The sequence below is a fragment of the Aquarana catesbeiana genome, linkage group LG03, assembly GCF_042186555.1.
Source record: "Aquarana catesbeiana isolate 2022-GZ linkage group LG03, ASM4218655v1, whole genome shotgun sequence".
Lineage (NCBI taxonomy): Eukaryota > Metazoa > Chordata > Amphibia > Anura > Ranidae > Aquarana > Aquarana catesbeiana.
In genome coordinates this window covers 736744323-736756446 of record NC_133326.1, presented here as the reverse complement: position 1 = coordinate 736756446, position 12124 = coordinate 736744323, and the positions used below count along the sequence as shown (strand labels likewise).

The following is a 12124-nucleotide window of genomic DNA, read 5'->3' as shown; positions in this document are numbered from 1 at the left end:
TTTCCGCTTGTTCCTGCAGTGGGGCCCTTTATAAGCCCTGGTTCAGACTGCTGCGACTTATCATGTGACTTTCAACGCAAAGCCGCATGACAAGTCAAAACACATTCATTTCAATGGGTGCTGTCCTAATAAATGTGACTAAAGTCGCAGCAACAAAGAAAATGGCAATACGTTTCTATGACTTTGGTGTGATTTGAGGGGCATAGACTGTAATGTTAAATCACAAAATTGCAAACAAGCCACTAGGAAATTGCAAGCAAGTTGCACAACTTTGGGATCACAACAGTCTGAACTGAGCCCATGTTCTGCAGTGGGCCCCCTTCCTGCCATCTTGGGCCCCCTACAGTGGCAGAATGCCAGGGCCCAGTCTGGAGTGCAACATTTGCGACCCTGGTAGTTCCACCACTGATCCAGACGACAATAAAAACAAAATGTTCATCCAGAAGAGATTTCATATGAAACGTGGATGTCCTACTAACCCATAGTTGCCAACAGTCCAGATTTTCCCGGGACAATCCCGATTTTGGGACTCTCGCCCCGATTGGAGGCTGTCCTGATTCGGGATTTTGCCCAGGGAAATCGGGAATGTTTGCTTTTTCATTTGTTGAACATCTGGCTTAAGCAAAATGGCCGCTACATTGTTCCCCCTTGTGTTCAATGGAGAGAGGAAGGGGGCTCGATTCGTGCAGCCAATGAATTGGCTTCTCCTCTCACAATACTGAAGCCGGGGTTAGCTGCATGGATCGGCCCCTCCCCTCTCCATTGAACACATGGCGCCGGCCGCTCATGCCATGTTCTTCTGCTCTTCTTGTCTCTGCAGCAATTTACCTTTAATGTACAGGAGGGGGGGTTAAGTATATACAGGAGGGGGGTTAGCTATGTACAGGAGGGGGGAGGGTTAACTATGTACGGGAGGGGGGTTAACTACATACTGGAGGGGCTTAACTATTTACAGGAGGGGGTTAACTATTTACAGGAGGGGGTTAACTATTACAGGAGGGGTTACTATGTACAGGGGGGATACTATGTACAGGGGGATACTATGTACAGGGGGATACTATGTACAGGGGGGTACCTATGCACATGGGGGTAACTATGTGCAGGGGAGTAACTAGGGGGAGAGGAGGAACTATGTACAGGAGGGGTAACTATGGCTCTGCCTGGGACACTGATAGGCTTTGCTGGGGGCACCTGATGCAAGGATGGACTCTGCTGGGGGCACCTGATGCAAGGACGGACTCTGCTGGGGGCACCTGATGCAAGGATGGACTCTGCTGGTGGCACCTGATGCAAAGATGGGCTCTGCTGGTGGCACCTGATGCAAGGGCGGGCTCTGCTGGTGGCACCTGATGCAAGGATGGACTCTGCTGGGGGCACCTGATGCAAGGACGGACTCTGCTGGGGGCACCTGATGCAAGGACAGGCTCTGCTATGGGCACCTGAAGCAATGGACGGACTCTGCTGGGGGCACCTGATGCAAGGACGGACTCTGCTGGGGGCACCTGATGCAAGGACGGACTCTGCTGGGGGCACCTGATGCAAGGACGGACTCTGCTGGGGGCACCTGATGCAAGAACAGACTCTGCTGGGGCACCTGATGCAAAGATGGGCTCTGCTGGGGACACCTGATGCAAGGGCGGGCTCTGCTGGGGACACCTGATGCAAGGATGGACTCTGCTGGGGGCACCTGATGCAAGGACGGACTCTGCTGGGGGCACCTGATGCAAGGACGGACTCTGCTGGGGGCACCTGATGCAAGGACGGACTCTGCTGGGGGCACCTGATGCAAGAACAGACTCTGCTGGGGCACCTGATGCAAAGATGGGCTCTGCTGGGGACACCTGATGCAAGGGCGGGCTCTGCTGGGGACACCTGATGCAAGGATGGACTCTGCTGGGGGCACCTGATGCAAGGACGGACTCTGCTGGGGGCACCTGATGCAAGGACGGACTCTGCTGGGGGCACCTGATGCAAGGACGGACTCTGCTGGGGGCACCTGATGCAAGAACAGACTCTGCTGGGGCACCTGATGCAAAGATGGGCTCTGCTGGGGACACCTGATGCAAGGGCGGGCTCTGCTGGGGACACCTGATGCAAGGATGGACTCTGCTGGGGGCACCTGATGCAAGGACGGACTCTGCTGGGGGCACCTGATGCAAGGACAGGCTCTGCTATGGGCACCTGAAGCAATGGACGGACTCTGCTGGGGGCACCTGATGCAAGGACGGACTCTGCTGGGGGCACCTGATGCAAGGACGGACTCTGCTGGGGGCACCTGATGCAAGGACGGACTCTGCTGGGGGCACCTGATGCAAGGACGGACTCTGCTGGGGGCACCTGATGCAAGAACAGACTCTGCTGGGGCACCTGATGCAAAGATGGACTCTGCTGGTGGCACCTGATGCAAAGATGGGCTCTGCTGGTGGCACCTGATGCAAAGATGGGCTCTGCTGGTGGCACCTGATGCAAGGGCGGGCTCTGCTGGTGGCACCTGATGCAAGGGCGGGCTCTGCTGGGGACACCTGATGCAAGGATGGACTCTGCTGGGGGCACCTGATGCAAGGAAGGACTCTGCTGGTGGCAGGCGCCGTTGCTAGTGACACGCTCAGGGATCCCACTGATTCGGCATTATGGTGAGTTGAATGATTTTATTTTATATTACAATGTAATAATAGAAATAATGCACTTCAGTCACCCTGACACCATAACAATCATGGTGCCGGAATGATTGAAGCGCTAACACCAGGTGTTTGGAGTATCTTTATCTGCTGATTGTTAAACTTTCTAGAATACACATATTTCTATTGTTGTGTAGGATCTGGGGCTGCTGTCCCTTCATTCCTCGCTCCCCCTTTCCCTCTCCATCCCTCATTCATCTCAGACTCTAACCACACCCCCTTTGAGCCACACCCATTTAAGCCACGCCCGCTGATTCACGTAAACCATGCCCATCTTTTGCCGCAGAGCAGTTTTCTATTTATTTTGCTATGCCACGCCTACAAACGCATGCCCCGCCCCCCTAATTATTATACATATAATTATAATAAATATTTTTTTTTGCAATGTTGGCAACTATGACTAACCTGATAATGTTTTGCCATGTGTCGTCTTCTTCAGTTTGGCTGGAAATAAGATTAGGGAAGTGATTAGTCCTGACAAACCTCTGAAATGTATAAAATAATAACTAAGAGAGTTATTAGTGTAGCAGATCCTCCCAGACACCATCATCCCACCAACCCTCTGTAGATTGGAGTCTCTCCTCCTCCAGGTGATGAGGAGTGTCTTTGTCTGCCTGGTAACATCTCAGTACATTGCAGTGACATGTGACCATGGTGGGGGGACCAGAAAAGCCCCCAATTCTCTATGCAGGTTTACAGGCACACACCTAGAATCTGGAGCCTTGACCCCTCTTTCTGATGGAGGTTCAGGTGGATGCATGGGGCACAAGGCTCAGAACCCCGAGCAACAATCATGGGGGTCTCCTAGGAATACAGCTATAAATATGGAGATTCTGTATAATAGACAAGTGGCTGTGATTGTATTGCTCTGCTCGGCATGCTGAGTGATGTCATAGTGGTATGGTGACCAGGGCAGGACTTAGGGTGGTGGGGGCTCCTGGGCTTGAGTCACTTTCTGGCCCTACCTTCTATAAATTACTTTAAATAGAACAAAATGATACATACACAAGCTGTGTATTAGAGCTACACAATTCTGGATAAACTGAGAATAAAAATAGAGATCACGATTCTGAACAAACAACTAAACAAAATTACATCATTTATGTTAATTGCTGAAGTCTATTAAAAATGTTTAATTAATCTGAATTATTTAAAAAAAAATTGGGTTTGAATGAATGATTCAATTCCTCAATCAAATACACTTTTTTCATAGATGAATCAGCATTTTTGAAAGAATCTCCTGAATGAACGATTCAATGACAAATGTTTTTTTTAAAGTCATTTATCGCCATCTGGTGGCGTAACAATATAATCGATCCAAATGTTATTTGAAGTGCCAAGCTACTTTTAAAAGGTGACTGGTACCGTAGACAGTGTTACATGTTAAAAAAAATCATAATCTATTTATATGACCACTGATTGAAGCTTGAAAAACTTTTTTTTCCCAATAAATAAATAATGATTAGAAAAGTTCAAAGTGATCATGTTTTTATTGCAATGCACAAATGTCTTGGTCAGAATGAGAATAAAACACTTATTTACCTGGAAAACATATTGAAAAACAAACAAATAACTTGTAAGGTTGCAATCATAACAAATCAATTGCAAGAATATAGCAAAATAACACATTGAACAAAGTGCAAGATAAATTGTGTGTGTGTGTAGTACGTAAGTGAGTGTTGTAGTGAAAAATCTAAACTATGCACATAAATTAGAAATGTACAGTCAATAAAATAAAAATAGTACACTATCATATCTTAAGAAAGGCTGATCATTTAAAACAACAGCAGGCAAGGTAGAGAAAGAACGAGAAAGGTGATCAGGTTATGACTTCATGCATGTCATCTCATTTTAAAGATATTAACATAGTACTATTTAGAAGTGGCATTTTCTGGATTTCTTCAGCAAAGTCTTTGATCAAATCAGTAAAATCCAGTTTACATAGAAGGTCACTCTCAATTGACATCAGAGTGAGATGATTTAATTTCTGCTGTACAATTGTGGATCTTATGCCGCGTACACATGAGCGGACTTTCCGGCGGACTAGGTCTGGCGGACAAATCGATCGTGTGTGGGCTCCAGCTGACTTTTCTTTCTACAAAAGTCCGACGGACCTAGAAATAAAACATGTTTCAAATTTGTCCGACGGACTCGAGTCCGGTCAAAAAGTCTGCTCGTCTGTATGCTGGTCCGACGGACTAAAACCCACGTTAGGGCTAGGGATGAGCCGAACACCCCCCGGTTCGGTTCGCACCAGAACCTGCGAACGGACCGAAAGTTCGCACGAACGTTAGAACCCCATTGACGTCTATGGGACTCGAACGTTCGAAATCAAAAGTGCTCATTTTAAAGACTAATTTGCATGGTATTGTCCTAAAAAGGGTTTGGGGACCCGGGTCCTACCCCAGGGGACATGTATCAATGCAAAAAAAACTTTTAAAAACGGCCGTTTTTTCGGGAGCAGTGATTTTAATGATGCTTAAAGTAAAAAAAAAAAAAGTGAAATATTCCTTTAAATATCGTACCTGGGGGGTGTCTATAGTATGCCTGTAAAGTGACGCGTGTTTCCCGTGTTTAGAACAGTCCCTGCACCAAATGTCATTTTTAAAGGAAAAAATCTCATTTAAAACTGCTTGCGGGTTTAATGTAATGTCGGGTCCTGGCAATATGGATGAAAATCAGTGAGACAAACGGCATGGGTAACCCCCAGTCCATTACCAGGCCCTTTGGGTCTTGTATGGATATTAAGGGGAGCCCCGCACCCAAATTAAAATAAGGAAAGGCCCTATATACTCTGAACAGCAGTATACAGGCGGTGCAAACAAGACAGGGACTGTAGGTTTGTTGTTAAGTAGAATCTGTTTGTAATTTTGAACGGGTAAATTTTTAACGTGTTTAGCTCCAGCCAAAAAATCTTTTTTAAGCTTTTTGGAAAACATAGGGAAGGGTTATCACCCCTGTGACATTTGTTTTGCTGTCTTTCCTCCTCTTCAGAAGATTTCACCTCACTTTTTGTCCCAATGAAAAATGTTTTTTGAAAATTTGGATTTTTTTGTGGAACAAGGATTGGAAAGCATCAGTGGAAAGGAGAATTTTTTTTCCCATATTAACTCTTACAGGAGAGAATTTCCCTTCCTAGGGGTAGATTTCATCTCACTTCCTGTTGTCTCCTTCCGTTTGCAAGTAGGAGTTGTTTGTAAGTTAGATGTTTGAAAGTAGGGTCCTGCCCTATATACTCAGCAGAAATTTGGGCCTTTGGTGTTGTTGTGGCCACAACACTGTAAGCCCTCACAGGGCCCTGCTGTGAAATATTAGATCAAGAATTGTAATTACATACCCCTGTTGAACAGGAGCTGAAAAATTAGGCCTTAGGCACTGGTGCTGGTGCCACAACACTGCAACCCCTCACAGACACTCTAGTTGGAACGCAGGAACGAGCCCTGCTGCAAAGTATTACATCAAAAATTGTAATTACACGCCCCTGTTAAACAGGGGCTGAAAAATTGTGCCTTAGGCACTGGTGGTGGCGCCCAGAACCAAAAATGTTCTTACAAGCTATCAGCGTGATGATTGAGGAGGAAGAGGATAATTACTCAGGGATAGTCACTCAGCATCAGCATAGGCAGTCTTTGAAGGGATCTGAGATATCAAAAAAATTATTCGGTTACATCAGCATCAGGTGCTTGGTAGCTGGTGGTGATCCAAGACTGATTCATTTTTATGAAGGTCAGTCGATCGACCGAGTCGGTGGACAGACGCACCCTGTGATCGGTTACCACGCCTCCAGCAGCACTGAATGTGCGTTCCGAAAGAACGCTGGATGCAGGACAGGCCAGTAGCTCAATTGCATACTGTGCAAGCTCTGGCCAGTGATCCATCCTCAAGACCCAGTAACCCAGAGGATTTTCGGTGGGAAAGGTGTCCAAGTCTGATCTTGCCCCTAGGTATTCCTGCACCATGTAAAACAGACGCTGGCGATGGTTGCTGGAACCGATCATACCTTGGGGCTGCGGACCAAAAAATTGTCTGAACGCATCGGTCAGACGGCCACCTTCTCCACCGCTCCTTCTTTGACTGACCGAAGCCTCAGCAACACGTTGTCCAGAAACAGGAGTTTGTAACCTCCCAGTCTCTGGGAACGCGTTGCACAGACCTTTCTGCAAGGCCTCCTGAAGATGTTTCATCCTCTGCTCCCTCTGCGATGGCAAGATAAGGTCCGCAACCTTACCCTTGTAACGTGGATCAAGGAGGGTTGCCAGCCAGTATTGGTCCTTCTCCTTGATACCACGAATACGAGGATCCTTATGCAGGCTTTGCAGGATCAGGGAGGCCATGCAGCATAGGTTTGCTGAGGCATTCGGTCCGGAGTCCTCTGGGTCACTAAGGACGACAACGTCAGCAGCCACCTCCTCCCAGCCACGTACAAGTCCATGTGTTTCTTGGGACTGATCCCTTAAAGACTGCTGCTGATGCTGAGTGCCAGGCTCCACCTCCATACTGACACAATCTTCCTCCTCCTCCTCGTCCTCTTCCTGTGTGATCGGCGGGCACGCAGGAACACTGTCTGGATAAAGGGGGCCTTGAGAGCTAAGGAAGTCCTCCTCTTCCTGCCTCTGTTCTGCCTCAAGTGACCTGTCCATTATTCCACGCAGCGTGTGCTCCAACAGGTGGACAAGGGGGACAGTGTCACTGATGCATGCACTGTCACTGCTCACCATCCTCGTGGCCTCCTCGAATGGTGACAGGACAGTGCATGCATCCCTGATTATGGCCCACTGGTGTGGGGAAAAAAAACCAAGCTCCCCTGACCCTGTCCTGGTGCCATAGTCGCACAGGTACTCATTGATGGCCAATAGCTGGCTATCTCAGTAAGTTGCATTGGAAGGCCACAAACAGATAACAACAAAACCTGGGGAATGCCCAGGAAAAAACTCCAAAGTCTACTTACCACCAGCTCGCAGACAACCAATTAACCTGTCTAACAGTACGCGTTAAAAACAGGGGTTCAGTCCGCACGCATTTACAAACGCATGCGTAAGCCACAGAGCCACGTCACGGGCACCCTGTAATCTGTGGTCCTAACACTAAAAATTTGGGTGTCCCCACAGTGGAGGCACATGCATTCTGATGGTTAAGTGAGAACAGGTGGACTGAAGGGAGCCCACCCCTTCTTAAAGGTACAGGGCACACCAGACACCCAGCAAATAGTACAATGGCTGCAAAGGTGCTGGTGCGTTGCTGGACCAATACACACCCCAACGTGATTACAAAAACATTGCCACCACCCTCACTTATAGCTGGCTATCGCAGTAAGTTGCATTGGAAGGCCACAAACAGAAGGGGTGGGCTCCCTTCAGTCCACCTGCCCTCACTTAACCATCAGAATGCATGTGCCTCCACTGTGGGGACACCCAAATTTTTAGTGTTAGGACCACAGATTACAGGGTGCCGTGACGTGGCTCTGTGGCTTACGCATGCGTTTGTAAATGCATGCGGACTGAACCCCTGTTTTTAACGCATACTGTTAGACAGGTTAATTGGTTGTCTGCGAGCTGGTGGTAAGTAGACTTTGGAGTTTTTTCCTGGGCATTCCCCAGGTTTTGTTGTTAACTCATTGATGGCCCTCTGCTGTGTGTGCAGCTGCTGCAGCATGGCCAATGTTGAGTTCCACCTGGTGGGCATGTCACAGATTAGGCGGTTCTTGGGCAGGTTAAACTCCTTTTGGAGGTCCGTCAGCCGAGAACTGGCATTATATGACCGGCGGAAATGTACACAGACTTTCCTGGCCTGCCTCAGGACATCCTGTAAGCCCGAGTACCTGCCCAAGAACCGCTGCACCACCAAGTTAAGGACGTGAGCCAAACAGGGCACATGGGTCATTTGTCCCTGTCGGAGGGCAGAGAGGAGTTTGGTGCCATTGTCGCAAACCACCATTCCTGCCTTAAGTTGGCGTGGCGTCAACCACCTCTGAACCTGCCCCTGCAGAGCTGACAGAACCTCTGCCCCAGTGTGGCTCCTGTCCCCCAAGCACACCAGCTCAAGCACCGCATGGCATCTTTTGGCCTGCATACTTGCGTAGCCCCTTGAACGACTACGGAGCACCGCTGGTTCCGAGGAAGAGGCCATGGAGGAAAAGAAGAGGAGGGGGTGGAGGAGAGAGGTGTGTCACAATCATTAGCATTTTGGAGGCGTGGTGGCGGAACAACCTCCAACACTACTGCACCTTGTCCTGCATCCTTCCCAGCTGCCAGCAGAGTCACCCAATGCGCCGTGAAACTTAGGTAACGTCCCTGTCCATGCCTGCTGGACCATGAGTCAGCGGTAATATGCACCTTACCCCTGACCGCCCTGTCCAGTGAGGCATGGACATTGCCTTCCACCTGCCGGTAGAGAGCCGGAATCGCCTTCCGTGAGAAAAAGTGGCGTTTGGGTACCTGCCACTGAGGAACCGCACATTCCACAAACTCACGGAAGGGGGCAGAGTCTACCAACTGAAAAGGCAGCAGTTGAAGTGCTAGCAATTTTGCCAAGCTAGCATTCAACCGCTGGGCATGTGGATGGCTGGGAGCAAACTTTTTTCGGCGGTGCAGCAGCTGGGGCAGGGAAATTTGCCTGGTACAATCTGACGTCGGTGTACCAAAAGCAGATTGCCCACAAGTACTTGGCTGTGACACAACTAATTCTACACCTTCATTACTCTCAGTGCAGGTCTCAGAGAGGACTGGAGGTCTAGTGGGGTTGGAAATCTCAGCTGATGAGGAGCAAGGAGAGGTCCTCTTTGTTCTTTGGTGTGGGTCTTTTAGATACACTTGCCAACGAACTGCATGGCAGGTCAACATATGTCTGGTCAAGCATGTGGTACCCAAGCGGGAGATGTTTTGGCCACGTGAGATACGCTTGAGACATATGTTGCAAATAGCAGCGGTGCGATCTGATGCACTCGTCTCAAAAAAGGCCCACACCATAGAACTTTTTGAATAACGCGCAGAGACTGCAGCGCCCTGCACATGTGGAGCTTTGGGGTGTGATGCAGTCAATGTGCTGCCCTTAGGCTGGCCCCTGGAGGGCATCCTGCCTCGTTGGTGATGTGCCGCCTCCTCCTCCTCCTCCTCCTCTCTCCTATCAGGCACCCACGTTGAGTCAGTGACCTCATCATCCCCTCCCTCCTCATCACTGGAGCAAACCTGGCAGTATGCTGCAGCAGGGGGAGCATGACTGCCAGATTGCTGTCCTTCTTGGGCACCCCCTCTGTCCGTGCTCATGTTACTGCCTTCATCGAGCTCAGTATCATCATCAGAGCCTTCCAAACGCTGGGCATCCTCCTGGAGCATGTACCCAACACTGTGGTCAAACAGTTCGAGGGACTTCTCAGGAGGACATGGTGGGGCTAGGGAAGGAGTCACTGATGACTAGGGATGAGCTTCGAGTTCGAGTCGAACTCATGTTCGACTCGAACATTGGCTGTTCGCAAGTTCGCCGAACACCGAACAATTTGGGGTGTTCGCGGCAAATTCGAATGCCGCGGAACACCCTTTAAAAGTCTATGGGAGAAATCAAAAGTGCTAATTTTAAAGGCTTATATGCAAGTTATTGTCATAAAAAGTGTTTGGGGACCTGGGTCCTGCCCCAGGGGACATGGATCAATGCAAAAAAAAGTTTTAAAAACGGCCGTTTTTTCAGGAGCAGTGATTTTAATAATGCTTAAAATCAAACAATAAAAGTGTAATATCCCTTTAAATTTTGTACCTGGGGGGTGTCTATAGTATGCCTGTAAAGGGGCGCATGTTTCCCGTGTTTAGAACAGCCTGACAGCAAAATGACATTTGGAAGGAAAAAACTCATTTAAAACTACCCGCGGCTATTGCATTGCCGTCAATACACATAGAAGTTCATTGATAAAAACGGCATGGGAATTCCCCACAGGGAAACCCCGAACCAAAATTAAAAAAAAAAAAAATGAAGTGGGAGTCCCCCTAAATTCCATACCAGGCCCTTCAGGTCTGGTATGGATATTAAGGGGAACCCCGGCCAAAATTAAAAAAAAAAAACGGCGTGGGGTTCCCCCAAAAATCCATACCAGACCCTTATCCGAGCACGCAACCTGGCAGGCCGCAGGAAAAGAGGGGGGACGAGAGTGCGCCCCCCCCCTCCTGAACCGTACCAGGCCACATGCCCTCAACATTGGGAGGGTGCTTTGGGGTAGCCCCCCAAAACACCTTGTCCCCATGTTGATGAGGACAAGGGCCTCATCCCCACAACCGTGGCCGGTGGTTGTGGGGGTCTGCGGGCGGGGGGCTTATCGGAATCTGGAAGCCCCCTTTAACAAGGGGACCCCCAGATCCCGGCCCCCCCCTGTGTGAAATGGTAAGGGGGTACTTACCCCTACCATTTCACTAAAAAAGTGTCAAAATAGTTAAAAATGACAAGAGACAGTTTTTGACAATTCCTTTATTTAAATGCTTCTTCTTTCTTCCTTCATCTTCTTCTTCTTCTGGTTCTTCTGGCTCTTCTGGTTCTTCCTCCGGCGTTCTCGTCCAGCATCTCCTCCGCGGCGTCTTCTATCTTCTTCTCCTCGGGCCGCTCCGTACCCATGGCATTGGGGGGGAGGCTCCCGCTCTTCTCTTCATCTTCTTCTTCATCCTCTTCTCTTCTTCCTTCTTCTCTTCTTCTCTGTATATATATATATGTACTGATACTGCAGCTAGCAAAATCAACTGCCTGCCTGTAGTATGAGAACACCACCAACCTTCTACAGGTAGCTTTAGCTGAACACTGTGAGGTGGACGCACCCCACTAACTTGTAGGTTTAGCTGAACACTGTGAGCAGGACGCACTGCACTAACTGTAAATAGTCTAGCTGCCTGACCGTGGTACTAATAGGATCAAAAGAACACCAGTAATTTTCTTCAGGTAGCTTTATATACTGTAACAAGACAAGCCTGCCTGTCAGTAGGAAGATAACAGGAACGGATCTAGCTGAACACTGTGAGCAGGACACATTGCACTAAATGTAAATAGTCTAGCTGCCTGACCGTGGTACTAATAGGATCAAAAGAACACCAGTAATTTTCTTCAGGTAGCTTTATATACTGTAACAAGACAAGCCTGCCTGTCAGTAGGAAGATAACAGGAACGGATCTAGCTGAACACTGTGAGCAGGACGCACTGCACTAACTGTAAATAGTCTAGCTGCCTGACCGTGGTACTAATAGGATCAAAAGAACACCAGTCATTTTCTTCAGGTAGCTTTATATACTGTAACAAGACAAGCCTGCCTGTCAGTAGGAAGATAACAGGAACGGATCTAGCTGAACACTGTGAGCAGGACGCACTGTACTAAATGTAAATAGTCTAGCTGCTTGACTGTGGTACCAATAGGATCAAAAGAACACCAGTAATTTTCTTTAGGTAGCTGTAAATACTGTAACAAGACAAGCCTGCCTGTC

General features: G+C 48.6%; 1 protein-coding gene across 1 annotated transcript in view; it reads right to left on the bottom strand.

Moving 5' to 3' along the window:
- LOC141133855 (NACHT, LRR and PYD domains-containing protein 3-like) overlaps positions 1–12124 on the bottom strand; it is a 179672-nt gene that overhangs the window by 72783 nt on the left and 94765 nt on the right. The window contains 1 exon segment of the mRNA XM_073623438.1: positions 3084–3122. Coding sequence (XP_073479539.1) covers positions 3084–3122 — 39 coding nt within the window.